The sequence below is a fragment of the Acanthaster planci genome, linkage group LG05 (assembly GCF_054643075.1).
Source record: "Acanthaster planci isolate LZ-2023a linkage group LG05, COTS_SCS, whole genome shotgun sequence".
Taxonomy (NCBI): domain Eukaryota; kingdom Metazoa; phylum Echinodermata; class Asteroidea; order Valvatida; family Acanthasteridae; genus Acanthaster; species Acanthaster planci.
The window spans coordinates 4,606,382-4,620,866 of NC_141781.1; the positions used below are offsets into that span (position 1 = coordinate 4,606,382).

Below are 14,485 nucleotides of genomic sequence, written 5' to 3' on the forward strand. Positions count from 1 at the left end.
GACATTTGCATTATCCAACTTATTTCCTTTTTTTTACTTGGTCTATAAAAGAGGCACATTTACCACCATCTGTTTTACGCTATAGTTAATTGGTGGTAGGCCTTACATCCGAACAAGTCTTTTTATTGGATCGTGTTAGAAAATCAAATATAACCCAACGCCGACGTGAAATCACATCTGAATATCACACTATCTATCTGTGTTCTACTGAAAATTTATATCTTTTCAATGTTACGTTAAATTTTGTGATATTCAAACTGTAATATTCAAGAAGCACACAATTCTGAGATAGAGTTTCCAGCAAGATAAAGCTGAATTCTCGACACATATTGCATACAAGAGAAAACAAGACGCAAGTTTACTCTTTTCCTGCTTCTTCGAGCAGGATTTTAATTACGACGATGAAAACGAATGTTCGTCTGATCATACTCCCCACATTGCATCCACGAAAAATGCAGTGTTGAATATTGAGAAGACGGTAATTGTAAAATTGGCAAATGATGCAATGATTGGACATATTCCAGAATATAAATCACTGAATTAATTTCCTTGAATCGGAAGATCACATTTGCTTCGATCCTGAGGTTGTTCGACCGTTAGTTTTAATTGGCATGACGGTGCTTTGCAGAAACCGAAAAAGGTTCGGTTTTTTCCTTTAGGGATAATAAAATGAGCCCTTTGTTGCGAGCACGCACGATACTGAGATCACTCTCATTTCGCCCATAAGTTGTACGGGCGGCCAAAGTTTGTAGAAAAATAACCCTTTAATTGATTTTCGATTTTACCCAAAACTCGTTCGAAATTTACATTTATACCACTAATTTTAAAGAGGGTTGTATTTTGCGTGTATTATTGTGGTGTTTTGATAGCTGGCTTTTAATTCAGGGTGTACTTTGCATGGGTGGCGAACTTACTCGAATTTACTATAACAAAAGTGACCTGGAGTTGGAATCACTTTCCTTTAACTAGCAGTCTCTTGCCCACGTAGCATCATTACTCCAGGAAAATGGTAGTTCCATTAAGGAGATATTGTATCCCGGTTGAACTTTTGGGAGCAAGACTTGTCGAAATCAGTTGTACGCTTGGATAAATGTTTTGGTTATTCTAAACTATAGGCTGTCACCGTGACGTTGCGGAACCCCGACAGCCTGATTCCCAAGAGCTCAGTGCGCTATTCGTGAACGGCGATCACGACGTAACTCACTAAATGACTAATGTGTACACAGGCTCGAAGGGCGTTTGCAGCCAGCACGCTATTCTTCTGTAAATAGGGGCAACAACAATAGGTCATCAGTCACGATAGGAAGGCCTGCTGATCACGTGCCAGTCTCTTGGCTGTCACGTGAAACACTACCCCACTGCAACAAAATCACCATTATTACTGCGGAATTTCATATTCCCTTATTTCCACGCTGGTGGGAACTGCCACACTAAATGAGCCATGCACATTCAACTGCCACACGTGTGCCGCGGTTAAATGAACTTCAGAAACCCCTGAAATCCGGCATCTGTTGTCAAAGTTAGTCTCAAAGCCCCTGCATGCCTGTTAGTGGTTTGGTTTGTGACTCAGCTAATGTAATATGCAGGACGTCAGTGAACATCAGGGTCACCTAGATGTTTTTCAGGGGGAGGGTGAATCAAAGTTTTCGGGGGCATTTCCAAAAGGGGGAACCACTCATAAGATACGCATTGATAAACAAGAGATTGGGTGCAATTTTGCATTTTTTCAAACGAATTGCTAATTATTAAAATCCTAATTTCATCTCCTTTTCTCTCATTTTCTTCGCTTCTCTCTTGTTTGTTTTTCATTTTTTCCGGGGGGGGGCACCACTTGCCCATGACGCCAATGTCAGTGAATCCGGTTTCAAAGAGTCCATATTTCGGCGTACACCGTCTTTTGTCATGAAAAGCAAAGCGCGCCGATGGACGCCAATGTCAGTGAATCCGGTTTCAAAGAGTCCACCTTTCGGCGTACACCGTCTTTTGTCATGGAAAGCAGAAGCGCGCCGGTGGAAGATTCCATTCAACAACAAAGATGGGTAACTTCATGAATCTGCTAAGAACACGTTTAATCAACTTGAAAGCTATAGATCCCGAAATTTAAAAAAAACCAAGGTTTTCAAATAATGCTTGAACAAGCCACTGCTCATTCTTACAATCAAAGAAAAGGAGTTTACAGATTTTTCTGAAACACCACCTTTGCAAACAATGCAAATAATTATCCCCCACCTCTGCAGTTGGAGTCGTCCCCCACGCACGAGTACCACTCAGAGCTGGCGCTCACCTGATCATGGCCAAGGACCGCAGTATATAAGCCATGAGTCTGCAATTTGCAGGCACCAAAGTCTTGTCGGTTTGAGTTCTTTCAACCTTTGGAAGTTTCGAACCAAAGATGACTTCTGTGGTAAGTTTGACACAATCATTCTCGTTTTAACCATAACCTTCAAATGTTACGTAACAGGAAAAAAGTAGTGTATACATTAATTTAATCACCATTATACTATTGTTAGGCTAAAATAAGCGTGTCGAATAATTGAAAGTTATTCTGAGACAGTTGTCTAGAGGAAACATTTTGTTAACGTCGTTTCTAGCCGTGTTGCTTATATAGGCCTATATATATAGGCTTATATATCTTCAGGGGTTATTTTATATGCAATGCAAAAGTTTTGACAACTGTTCGCATCATGACATGTAACTTGCAGGCGTTATTCATTGCGATTTTGTAAACGGAGAAAATCGGTGCTGAAAATGTTGCAAATGCCTCAAATAGTTCAGCAGAGCTGTACAAAAGTACGTGTAAAACATGCCATCTTGGCAAACGTCAGGCACATTCTTTCCTTTTCTCAGTGTTTGAATTCATGCCATTGCTTCATTCATGCCATAAGTGGTGAGGAGTATAAACGAAGAGTGACACTTCGTATTTTTCAATCTGTATCTGACTGGTATAGTCGGCAAAGCATCCCGAGGACACATCACACCAACTGTATTAGGTTTACACCTCGCGTGGGGAGATTGACGCAAATTTAAAACAATTTGGGCTTGGGAAGGGAATTTGGTCATTCGTAGGACCCGTTTTACTTGTACGAGTAAACAACCTAAAAAAAAATAAGGCGCCTCATTTACAAGTAGTTTGCTCTAGTGAGCTACCATCCATTTAACCGTTTTGTACGGATGAGTATAACGGCACACCAGTAAGTAAATGAGTTGGTCAGGTGGTGCCAAACAAAGGTATATCCTTCCAATAGATTTTTTGTTCATAGGTATTCGCGTTTGTAACTCAATAAGCCATGGGTTCGGGAACTTGATGTGCCACTTGCATCTGATTGTAAAGTATAATGGTCAACTGCACATTACGTAATCGTGCATTCATACGCCTGTTGCATTATTTGCTGTATGCCAAGCTTGCGCTTGGAGGCAACGAGAAATGCGCGACGAGGAGCAATAAAATGAAAGTGCGTGCACGAAGTTGGTTTAATCTGGCCAAATTTCTCCAGATTATTGTTAACTTTTTTTCAGAAAATGTGAGATAGAAAGTGGTACGTCAATAATTGTGAAGGTACGCTTCGTTCATTTAAGATAATTTTATAGACACTAAACAAACAGCCTGAAATTATTACTTCACTTTCTTAAACCTCCAAAAGTCCACAAGCTGGTCTCACTCACTTTTTTTTTAGTCATACGTTGAAGAGGAGAGCTGTAGACACGAACGTTTGCCCCTCCCCCCTCTGGTTCAGACTGAGGTGACTTTAGACGATGCCTGCCAAAATCGCATTCTGTCTCCAGTATCTCATCCACCCAAATCATCTTTCCATTTTTGTAGGAAAATCACATCCAAGCTGTTCATGTTCACCACTGTCTTGTCATTTGGGCTTAAATCCGTCGTTAATACGGCCGTTTCACAATAGAGCACCTCCAAGAGTTTGCAACGCCTTGGCCAATCACAACGCTCGAAATTTGCCGACCCTTTCTAAACGCGCATTGGGTCGACAACTTTCGCGCATTGTGATTGACCAACGCGGTGCAAACTCTTGGAGGGCGCACTATTGTGAAACGGCCGTATTTGTATGGTTGGCATTTTCAGCTGACCCTTATTTTTTTGGCTCCGACCGAGAAATTTCCTACCAAAACTGAGAAAATGATAACTTAAAAATTTCTCAAAACGAGCAATTATTTTTACTACCTCCCCCTCGTCGGCTCTCTCTCAAGGCCCAAAATATGAGAACCATTGCATTGACTATGGACGCATAGGAAGGACTTACAAGAAATGGTTTTATTCCTTCGAACGGGAACAATAACGCAAAGTGACCCCAAGAATTATAGACCCGTAAAAGGACAATTGGACAATTGCACCAACTAGGCTAAACAAACACCTCCAGTAAACGGAGAGTACACTTTGGGTCCGCTACCAGCCATGCACAGTGAAAGCGGCAGACACGGTGGTTTTGAATTCGAAATGTTTGGAGGAAAAACTCACGCCGAAGAAAGGCCATCACAATATTATCTCTCCAAAACACAGAAAACCCCTTTGCAAACGTTCAAGTCGCAGATATTCGTTTTCTCAAATTGAAATGAAGTTGTGATTTTTTTCGTTGATTTGATAAAGACACGTAATATCACGTGGTTTGGTGTCTGATCCTACCGGTCTGACAAAACCACATTAGGTCTTTATCCACACAAACTCCACACTAACAGACCAAAATGGAATTTACAGAAACTCAAAGCTGGTTGAGAAACTGTCCCACCTGCCACAATTAATTTAAGGACTCCATCTAGTTGAACAAATTTAGCTAATTTACCTCTGAAACGAAGCCCCATGCAGTGGTTTGGAAAACACAGATGGTGGTCTTGATGGGACGCGCACCCACGCCCCGCGGTACCGGGGGATCATGAATATCGTCTCGCAAAAGCCGACAAAATGACGGGTCAAGTTGAGGCTTCAAAAAAATGACGGGTGATTTTGAGGATTGCCATCTGGCATTGGTCACGTTTCAAAAGTCGCTCTCTCTGCGGTGACGCCACAATAGGGGGTGAAGGTGAGGCCAATCTCAACCTGAGTAGGAGAAATGAGAAGAAGCAGAGTTTTCTCGTGAGATCTTAGATGATAGTTAAAGGGGCAGATCGCAATTTATCATATTGTCCGGAGTTTTACTGCACTCCCTTAGACTGGTGGCCTTGAGCTTTGAATGACTGGTCAAGTTAGGGCTTCCCAGAATAACGGGTCAGCTTAATGACTTCCGTCTGCCACTTTTCAACGTGGCTCTCCGCCGTGACGCTGCAGTGTGGGCGGAGGCGAAGTTATGTGAGGTTAGGAGAAATAGACTCATGTGCAAGATGACAGTTTTCCCAGCGAGGCTGCAGATGCAGGTGGTTGAAAGGAAGATCACGATTCTTAACCATTCCACGTCACAAGTTGGTTCCAACTTTGGGAGGGCATACCGACAGGCAGGCGCACCAACTGATAGACAACCCATTTTAATTCTCTTCTGTTCTTTTAACAATATTTACATCAAAGATACTAATCAACTAGATGAAAATTCAGTGACAGTAATCTCCAAGTTGCTTCTGTTACAATCAAGTAGTATGGCAAAAACTGTGCTAGGATCTAATGAAAGGATTACAACTTCCTCGGTGACATTTGTAGGATGAAAAAACCTTTTCAAGTTAAAACCTTGCAAACGTATTGATAAGTTGCAACTCCCTAAGACTAGATTTGACAATTTTAATTAGTGACAGAATTTCTTCATTCATTTTATCTTATATACTAAAAAACAACAACAAACAAACAAAAAACTGTGTCGTGCCGGGTGCCTGTCGGTAACACAGATGACGAATTCCTGTCCAGACTACACTTTTATAGTGACTTGTCACCATACATGTAAATTACTCCGCGCATAGTGTTATCCCATTTTTTGGTTGCCTCAAGGCGCCAGAAAAAAGAAACTAACTGTCGACCGTCGCACAATTTGATCAGAGTCTCAAAAGTGTACGCAACAGTACTAGTTTTTCCTGCGTCGCGGGTATCCAGAAAACATGAGAACGCAGCTACTCAGTTTGGCCTACATTAAGTATAAAGTTTTTATCGCGACTTTTTATCGCGACAGACGGAGACTAGCCTTTGTCAAGTGCAAGAGGTTGCTTTGGAGGAGAAAAACGGCCTTGCAGTCATCGACGCCCCTGGACCCGTGAATGGAGGGGTCGACTATCATTCGGAGTGGCCACAGGACGAGGAGAAGGGACTGAAGGAAGAGGATGACGATCCCTGGGCAGCTACTCTCCCCGAATTACGGGAGGGGGAGAAATGGGCCAGTACGTTTCCATAGAATAATTACGTTCTGTTTCATATTTTGTTGTGAATAGTGTAAGTGCAAATAATTCATAAAGTTCTAGGCTTACAATTTCTGTGGTACCGCAAAACCTGTCAAATCATTTTCACAATGATGATATATTTACTTGAAATCTGAAATGTATGTCTAGCTGTATTATGTACCTCAACGTTAACCTCACAGTACTGTAGACTTGTGATTCACGTGACTAGGAAGAAGCCATTTTATCGTCGCTTTGTTTGGTTATTTATTCCTTATGACCAGGCCCACAATCCTATAATATCTCTGAAGAAATCGCTACTTTCAAATGTGATGAAATAGTGCTTTAGTATACTGTGCCTGACAGAATGACCACGACAAAATGACCACATCAAATGGACGCATGCGTCTCCTATTCTCGCACGTTTTAACGGCTTGCTAGTCATTTTGTTTTTCACAGTTGATTTGACTGTGCCCTAACTTTGTCTTTGCGTATCTTTGCAGATCTGTCCAGCGCTAAACGCGCACGCTTCATCGTCCTCATCATCGTCAAGGTGATCCTCCTCTCGGGGTTCCTCTACATGTTCATCTGCTCCCTGGACTTCTTGAGCACGGCCTTCCGTCTGTTGGGAGGCGTGGCGGCCGGGGAGGTGCTCAACGACCATTTCCTGCTCAGCAATCCCGTCTGCGGGCTCATGATCGGCGTGCTCGTCACCGTGTTGGTACAGAGCTCTAGTACCTCCACTTCCATCGTAGTCGCTATGGTGTCCGCAGAAATCAGTGAGTGTACTTAATTGTCTTCGCATTGCTGACATGGCCTCACAAGCCCATTATCAAAAATTATTTGTACCAATTATAATATCCACAGAAAGCAACGCGTGCCATCTGATGTATTATCGTGCATTAAGTTTCGAAGTTTATCAAGAACTATACCGTAATTTGCCCCTGGTATTTTGAGTATCTCGAATGTAAGTTTCAAAAGAACATTATAAATTAATGTCCGAAATATTGTTTTCTTGCATTTAGTCCTCCCATTAGTAAGCAATTTATTACGTTACCGTTGAGTGCAGCACCTCATGTTTCTCAAACATAAACTCTGCACCTTGTTGTGCACAGCCGGCCCTGCCTCGCTCCCCTGTGCAACCCATCAATACGCGCTGTACATTTTAAAGCAGTGTAGATATCCCTACCAACATGATCTAAATTAAACATAACGGGGATGAAAATATGTCCACTCCCTCCACGTTTTCTGTTAAACCATCGAAAAATGGAAGGACACAACGGCACCTGCCCAGGCCCCATTTTCACGGCGTCTCGTGATTGCCTCTTCTCGCAGTCGGCGTCCGGCAGAGCATCCCCATCGTGATGGGGGCCAACATCGGCACTTCGGTCACCAACACCATAGTAGCGCTGGGCCAGGCCAAGGAGCGCAACGAATTCCGGCGGGCCTTTGGCGGCGCCACGGTGCACGACATGTTCAACTGGCTGACGGTGTTCATCTTCCTGCCCATCGAGGTGGCTTCGCACTACCTGGAGGCGCTGACCAACGCCATTCTCGGGGGCCTGGATCTACAGGAACAGGACGTGGACTTCGAAATTCTGAAAGCCATAACGGGACCTTTCACCAAGCTGATAATCCAGGTGAGAAGATTGGAGACTAGGCGAGTTAGAATCGGATTGTCTTTAAAGTCTACTTCCATTTACTAATATCGCTGATGTACCAGATTAGTTTTTCATCAACAACTTTAATTTCTGATTCGAACTCTTTCAAAATTCATCGTGACTACAATGAGACAAAAATGGACTCAATTTAAGGAGATATAACAGCAATGACGAGGACAAATGGTACAGAAATCAAATTTCAGTCGTTTTCTGTAAACATGAAGAAAGCAGTAAGTTATTTACAGCAAGTAATGGCATAAATATTAGTGATTACCTTATTATGGCCTCCAGAATCATTTCTTGGCACTAACAAGTTGTAGAAAACATGATCTACACGTATTCTGTTCAGAATGAAACGGGAACTGTACTTCAAATTCAGATTCGAGTAAATTTGCTATAGAACGTCAATTTTACCCTCCTTTTTAAAAAGTTGTTTTGATTCACCTGGCTACACAATGACTTTGTATTTTTGTCACTTCATTCTTCACACTTGATTTAGTTTTTTTAGTGCGCACATGGCCTCACTGTAGTGTCGTTTATTGCCCAAGCTTTAAAATTTGCTTGAGAACGTCAGTTTTTACCTTCTGTCATTCAAGTTCATGGCTTACTTAACCGCACCTGTGGCTTGACAACGAATCTGTATTTGTTCATTCAGGGGGATTTGTACAATTTATGGAGGTCGTGTTTGAGGGCATCGGTATTAACTAAACTCCCCCATGCACGTTTTTGCTTTTGTTTCAGATTGACAAAAAAGTAATTACGGACGTTGCTCAAGGTATCGTCAACGCAAGCGATGTCAGACTCCTTAAGGTGTGCGATCCTGACGACACGGAGTGTAGGTTTTTTCTCCTCTTTAGCATCTCATTGAGTAAACCTTTTTTTTTCTTTTGTACCATGTAATATTGAGACTTTAATCGTTTCCTTCCATCAAGTTCCCCACGGAATACCGAAATTATTTATTGGTATGTATGTGTGTGGTTTCTGAGGCTTTCGAAAATAAATGTGAACCTTGAAAACCCAATAAGATGCCAGACTTCATAATTTCATAATTTAAAGCGGGCAAAATATCCGACATGCCGGATTGTAGGACAGTTCAAATATTACATCAGCCTGTGTACCCATTGAAGACCCTAATGATAACGGAAGCAGGGGCATAGCGAAGACAGCTTCTTTGGGGGATGTGCCAGAGGCAATGTGCTGACTTTTAACTTATTCGCCGACCTGGTGTCGTGTAAAGTGGAAATCTGCAGTACGCTACATTTCATGCTTGCGTACCGATTTCGGATTCATTTGGCGACTGAAGCTCTATTTGCCGACTGGATTTAATTAAAGAGGGGTTCCACACCCGGCCCCACACGACGCCCCTGAATGAAAGCATTGAACCTACCTTACCAAAATCAGCCATGCCATCCGTGGCGCTCTGATTGGTCTGTCGCTCGATCTAATGACCGGCAGTACTGAGATCGCATTTTAAACCTGCATTTTCTGTCATATTTCAGCGGCTAATACACGTATGCCATTCAGTTGGCGATAGTTGCGATTTGATGCAAGTTTGAATGTTTCCTTGCCAAAGTTTACAGAAGGTCTGAGTGTGGACAGGATGTATTCGGTCGCGGTGTTGAGTGCTTGAAATTAGGTTTTCAGTATTTTTCTAAAATGGTTTGTGCATGCTCTGATTACAGGCTCCTACAATCACCTGTTTGCCCATACCACCATGACCGACACCGAGGTTGGACTCATCATGCTGGCTGTCTCGATCATCATCCTCTTCGTCTGCCTCTTTGCCATTGTCAAACTTCTCCACTCTATGCTGAGGGGGGGCATTGCCGTCCTCATCAAAAAGTTCATCAACGCCGACTTCCCCGGGCACTTGTCATTCTTGACCGGCTACTTGGCCATCCTGATCGGGGCGGTGCTGACATTTGTCGTGCAGAGCAGCTCCATATTCACCTCGGCCATCACCCCGCTGGTCGGCATCGGCGTGATCACGATGGAGCGCATGTACCCGCTGACCCTGGGCGCCAACATCGGCACCACGGCGACCGGCATCTTGGCCGCCTTAGCCTCCTCGGGTGGGTCACTGCGTAACGCGTTGCAGATCTCGCTCTGCCACCTCTTCTTCAACATCTCCGGCATCATCATCTGGTACCCGATCCCCTTCATGAGGAAAGTGCCGATTTTTCTTGCGAAGACGCTGGGAAACACAACTGCCTCTTACCGATGGTTTGCCATCTTCTATCTCCTCCTGCTCTTCTTCGTGGCCCCGGCAATTGTCTTCGGCTTGTCCATCGCGGGTATTGTCCCCCTCCTTGCAGTCGGTATCCCTGTTCTCGTCTTCCTTATCCTGATCGTAGTTATCAACATCCTCCAGCGGAAATTCCCCCGCATCCTTCCCAAGTTCCTCCGTAGCTGGGAGTTCCTTCCTAAACCTCTCCACTCCCTGGAGCCCCTCGATCGCCTTCTGAGCTGCTCCTGCATCAAAAAGAATTTGGCCAGGAGAAAGAAGGCGCAGGACACTACTGAACTCAACAAAGAACAACATAAGGCCACTCCAGTAGACAACCCGGCTTTTGATGCGGTATAAATCGAGGCAGAAATGTGAAATGTGTGCGAGGCTGACCATTCGAAGCAAGATATGGGACGGAGAGAACCCCCCGCCTTTGTGTTGGTCATTGTTTGATGGGAATCAGACTTTGAGGGGGATGTGTTAGGTAACAATAGTCTAGGGATTGGACACGTAAGGGGGGATACCCCTCCGTCCCATATCTTGCCTGGTTATAAGGCAGACAATGAGGTGACTCAGTCACCGCATCAGGACTGTAGAAAATACTATTAAAAACGCATTGAAAATAGTTTTACAAAGTTTGTTAAAAAATTGTTTTTATGATGTACAGCTAATCCACATGCTGACTTTTTACTACAAAAGTAAGCTTTATATTTTTAAGCACGACATAATTTAATAACTATGTAACACAACTGTTTCTCAACTCTTTTAAACATGACTCCTTGCAGAGAATGTGACAAACATTTTGAAAAGCAGACACACTGTATTTAGCTTTCCGTTGTCATAGATGCCTGCCGATGTGGGTTTTGTTTTGAAAACAGTTGAAGGGGTGACTGTGCGTTTTAACCTATAGGTTTTATCATTTCATGTACACTGTGTAATACAGGTACTGTAGCTGAAATAATTTGTTGCCACGAAGACCTTATTTGAACTTTGTCTGGACTGTATTTGTGACCCGCTCTGTAAAAATGAGTCGCAAGTCTCCGGAGCTACTTTTGAGTTTCACTTTGTATTAGATTGAGGAATTTGAGCTCTCTCTTTGATGTGTCATTCAGTTTGGTACAATGAAAATGGACGTTGTGTAGATATTGAAATGTTGAGGATTTCTATTGCTTAATTTTAAACAGAGTGCAAAATTCTTTCAAAGGCCTTGAACTCCAAAGTGGCTTTAGTGACGTGACTCATCCTCACAGAGCGGGTCACATTGTAGATTTGACTGTTTCGTAGCAGATTGTATAACATGACTATCGAAGTGTCTGTGCCGCTTTGCAAAAACGTGGATTGTTTTATCATAACCACATGGACTGCTACAAAATCGCAGAGCTGTTGTGTATGGAGAGGTCGGTGAAATTTTGCCTCTGCATTCACTAGATCTTTGAAAAATTCAACATTTTAACTTCATCCTTACATTATGTCTGTTTCAAAGTAATGCAAATTTTATTCTTAAGTAGTTCATTAAAATATTGAATAACTAATGTTTCAGTTTCCTTGGTTCGTCATTTTGCAAGCGATGGTGCTTTACACAAACACGACATGTCGGTATGGAACCCGACTCGTCTTTTCAAGATTTTACAAAGGTGTAAAAACAACATTTTGGACTGCTTTCACAGCTCCATTGTTTTCTTGTGGTCACTGCGTTACTGCGCTTTGGGCACAAACTACTCGCACTTGCGTGACTTGAAACAAGGTGGAGTCAATTTTGAAAAGACCTGTTTTCAACCTATTCACCGTCTGAGGGCTTAATCCGTTCCGTCCTGAGCCCACACTTTATCACCCGTTTCCCAAAACTTCGACCTATGTGGATAAAACGTATACCTACCTGTACATTTATATATTTCTTGTTATCACTCTTACATGAACTCGACACCCTTGTCTGTGTAACTGTGACCACATTTCCCTGTGCACGGTTTAGGTAAAAACTTTAAGATTTTTAATACCCTTTAAAGCTTGACGTGTCACGAAAACAGCACATCCAGACTTTGCAGTAATGGTGTCGAAATGTCGAAAAACCTCGGTTTCGGCAAGAAAGAAGTTTGGTTTACATGTTCGCATGTCATCTTATAACGGGGAAGCATGGCAAGGACCATTGGTGCTTATTTCGTCCAGAGGCGGTCCTGTTCTACGACGTCGGGCTGCTTCATGGAGTGTCCTTTCACATTTCTGTGGATTGTCAAGCAAAGGGGAAATTTCAGAGCGAAATTGGATCCCTGATACGAGCGAACTCTTACTGGGCGCATGGGGAGGGGGAAGTTCCCCCTTCCAGACATTTTTACCAAATATGTGGAAGGAATTGACATTGCCAGCATTTTAGAAACAGTGCTTCCTGCTTTATTTAGGATTGGATTTTTCACAGATTAAAAAAAAGGACAATCGTTTTTATGAAAAAAGGTCCAAATTTGCTCTCCTAGAACCAAGACTTGTATACTTCACTGAACTCGGGAAGCCATCTGGATTGTAAATGCAACGTCGAAACGATACCGAGGGACTAAACGTACCGTACTATTACTTATAGTGACTTCAAAGCCTCATCTTGTGATTTAATCTCAAAGTGGCAAAAAGTAAATTTATCACCGAATAAAAAGAATGGCACAGCGTGTGGGACACTTAAAAAAGTGATCACTCACATTAGTGCCGGTACTTCATCACTCACTGGTACATGATTTAATATTCAAGGAATCGCGGTGTTCACGACGTAAACCTTACTTAGGTCGTACATGTGAAGTAGGTGATCACTTCCATTAAGTGCGACTTTATAATCTGCTTTTGCTTAGGCCTATATAGATTTCAACCATCACACCGAATGTATGATGGGCTTTTGAACTTTAGTTTCATTTTTCTGGTTAAAAATCAAGCTGCCACGAAGCACGTTTCACACGCACACGTCAAAAATGTGTATTTTGACCTGCATATTGCATATACCGGTTCTATTTCTGAACTTGAATGATATCGGATCACATTTGCCCCTGGTGTTTGGCTTAACCTTAACGGCACCGCCCTGCTGAAGTTCACTTAAGTCCTTCCATGTGGTGTGCATGTGATAGTTCTACAACCACAGTAAATCATACCACACGTAACGCCAGATTTTTACAATACCGACAAAGTTACTGGGCAATTCAAAATGGGGCATTCAGTCGATATCTTAATAACAATAACTGAGCACAGTATTTGAACTGGTTACAATACACAGCGAGAGATATATTTTGCAAGTAAACATTCTATACATAGGACGTGAGGGTCAGTTTCTCCGAGCTCGTTTGTACATCCTTCTTTGCATGAAGCCGAAAACAAAATACGTTTTGCTTAGTTGTGTTATTAAGAGAGTACTGGGGCTGCTTTTTCTTGTGATGAGGAAGTTTGCTTGGAATTTTAAAAGTTTTTTTTCAGGGTACCTGTTTGCACAACCCTTGAAAAGTCCCTTTTTAAAGAATACGCCAAATGTTTCATCAATGTAAGCATTATTTCATCGGTACATGCACAAACAACATGACAACAATGGGATTAAAAAACAATTTTCTATCATGACAAGCTAAACATTATTTTGTCTGCAATTCCTCAACATCTAAGCTCAACTTGCTGAAAACTGACCATCGGTATTGCAAACATGTTTAGTGTTTAACATAAAAAAAAATTAAAAACAGTTGCCAACAGAGTGGGAAATTGTTCGAAAGTGTGGTTAACTAATTCTAAACAACTTTTTGCAGTGTAAAAATTTGTGCGAATACAGAAAAAAATCACGAGTACATGTACATCGGCTGATCAGGGAGTATGGGGTCAAAGGGAGAATTTTTTTTCTTCTAAAACTGAGAGAAAGCCAATTCTGGGGTTATCTCTTTCCCCTCCAACCCAATGTTTACAGCAATCTCCAATTTTAGCTTCATGTCTCAGAAAGGCCAGGAAGGTTTTTTTTTAAATATTTATTTCTAAATTTGGGCTCCTAAACAAATCTGGCCTCCGAAACTTCGGATCTGGTCTTGTATACGAGACACCCAAGATAAATTCAAACATATATAAACTCAACAATACGCTTCGTGCTGGAAGTATGCCAAACTATGCACTGTTCTTGATCACTCAGGGGAATCTAAAAATATTTTGAAAATGGAGGGACTGAGGTAGAGAGCTGTCGAGGAAGAAACTACGGCTCTATTCACCAATTTTGAAGTTTGAAATGGGTTCCATTTAGCGATTCCATAATCAGGGTAATTTCCATCATTATAATACAATGATGGTTAAACTAAAC

At 42.2% G+C, this 14,485-nt stretch overlaps 1 protein-coding gene across 2 annotated transcripts in view; it reads left to right on the top strand.

Moving 5' to 3' along the window:
• Positions 1–2,247: 2,247 nt before the first annotated feature.
• The window catches only part of LOC110986820 (sodium-dependent phosphate transport protein 2B-like), a 369,275-nt gene continuing 357,037 nt past the window's right edge, over positions 2,248–14,485 (top strand). The window contains exons 1-6 of one of the 2 annotated variants that reach the window (XR_015425441.1): positions 2,248–2,404; positions 6,102–6,306; positions 6,807–7,082; positions 7,639–7,943; positions 8,706–8,799; positions 9,647–10,675. Coding sequence is in view for 1 of the 2 variants with exons in the window: in XM_022249041.2 (XP_022104733.2) it covers positions 2,393–2,404; positions 6,102–6,306; positions 6,807–7,082; positions 7,639–7,943; positions 8,706–8,799; positions 9,647–10,548 (1,794 nt within the window). In the remaining variant the exon portion in view is untranslated. Of the gene's footprint in view, positions 2,405–6,101; positions 6,307–6,806; positions 7,083–7,638; positions 7,944–8,705; positions 8,800–9,646; positions 11,724–14,485 lie in introns of those variants that run through there. The other variant, XM_022249041.2, reaches the window with a different exon arrangement.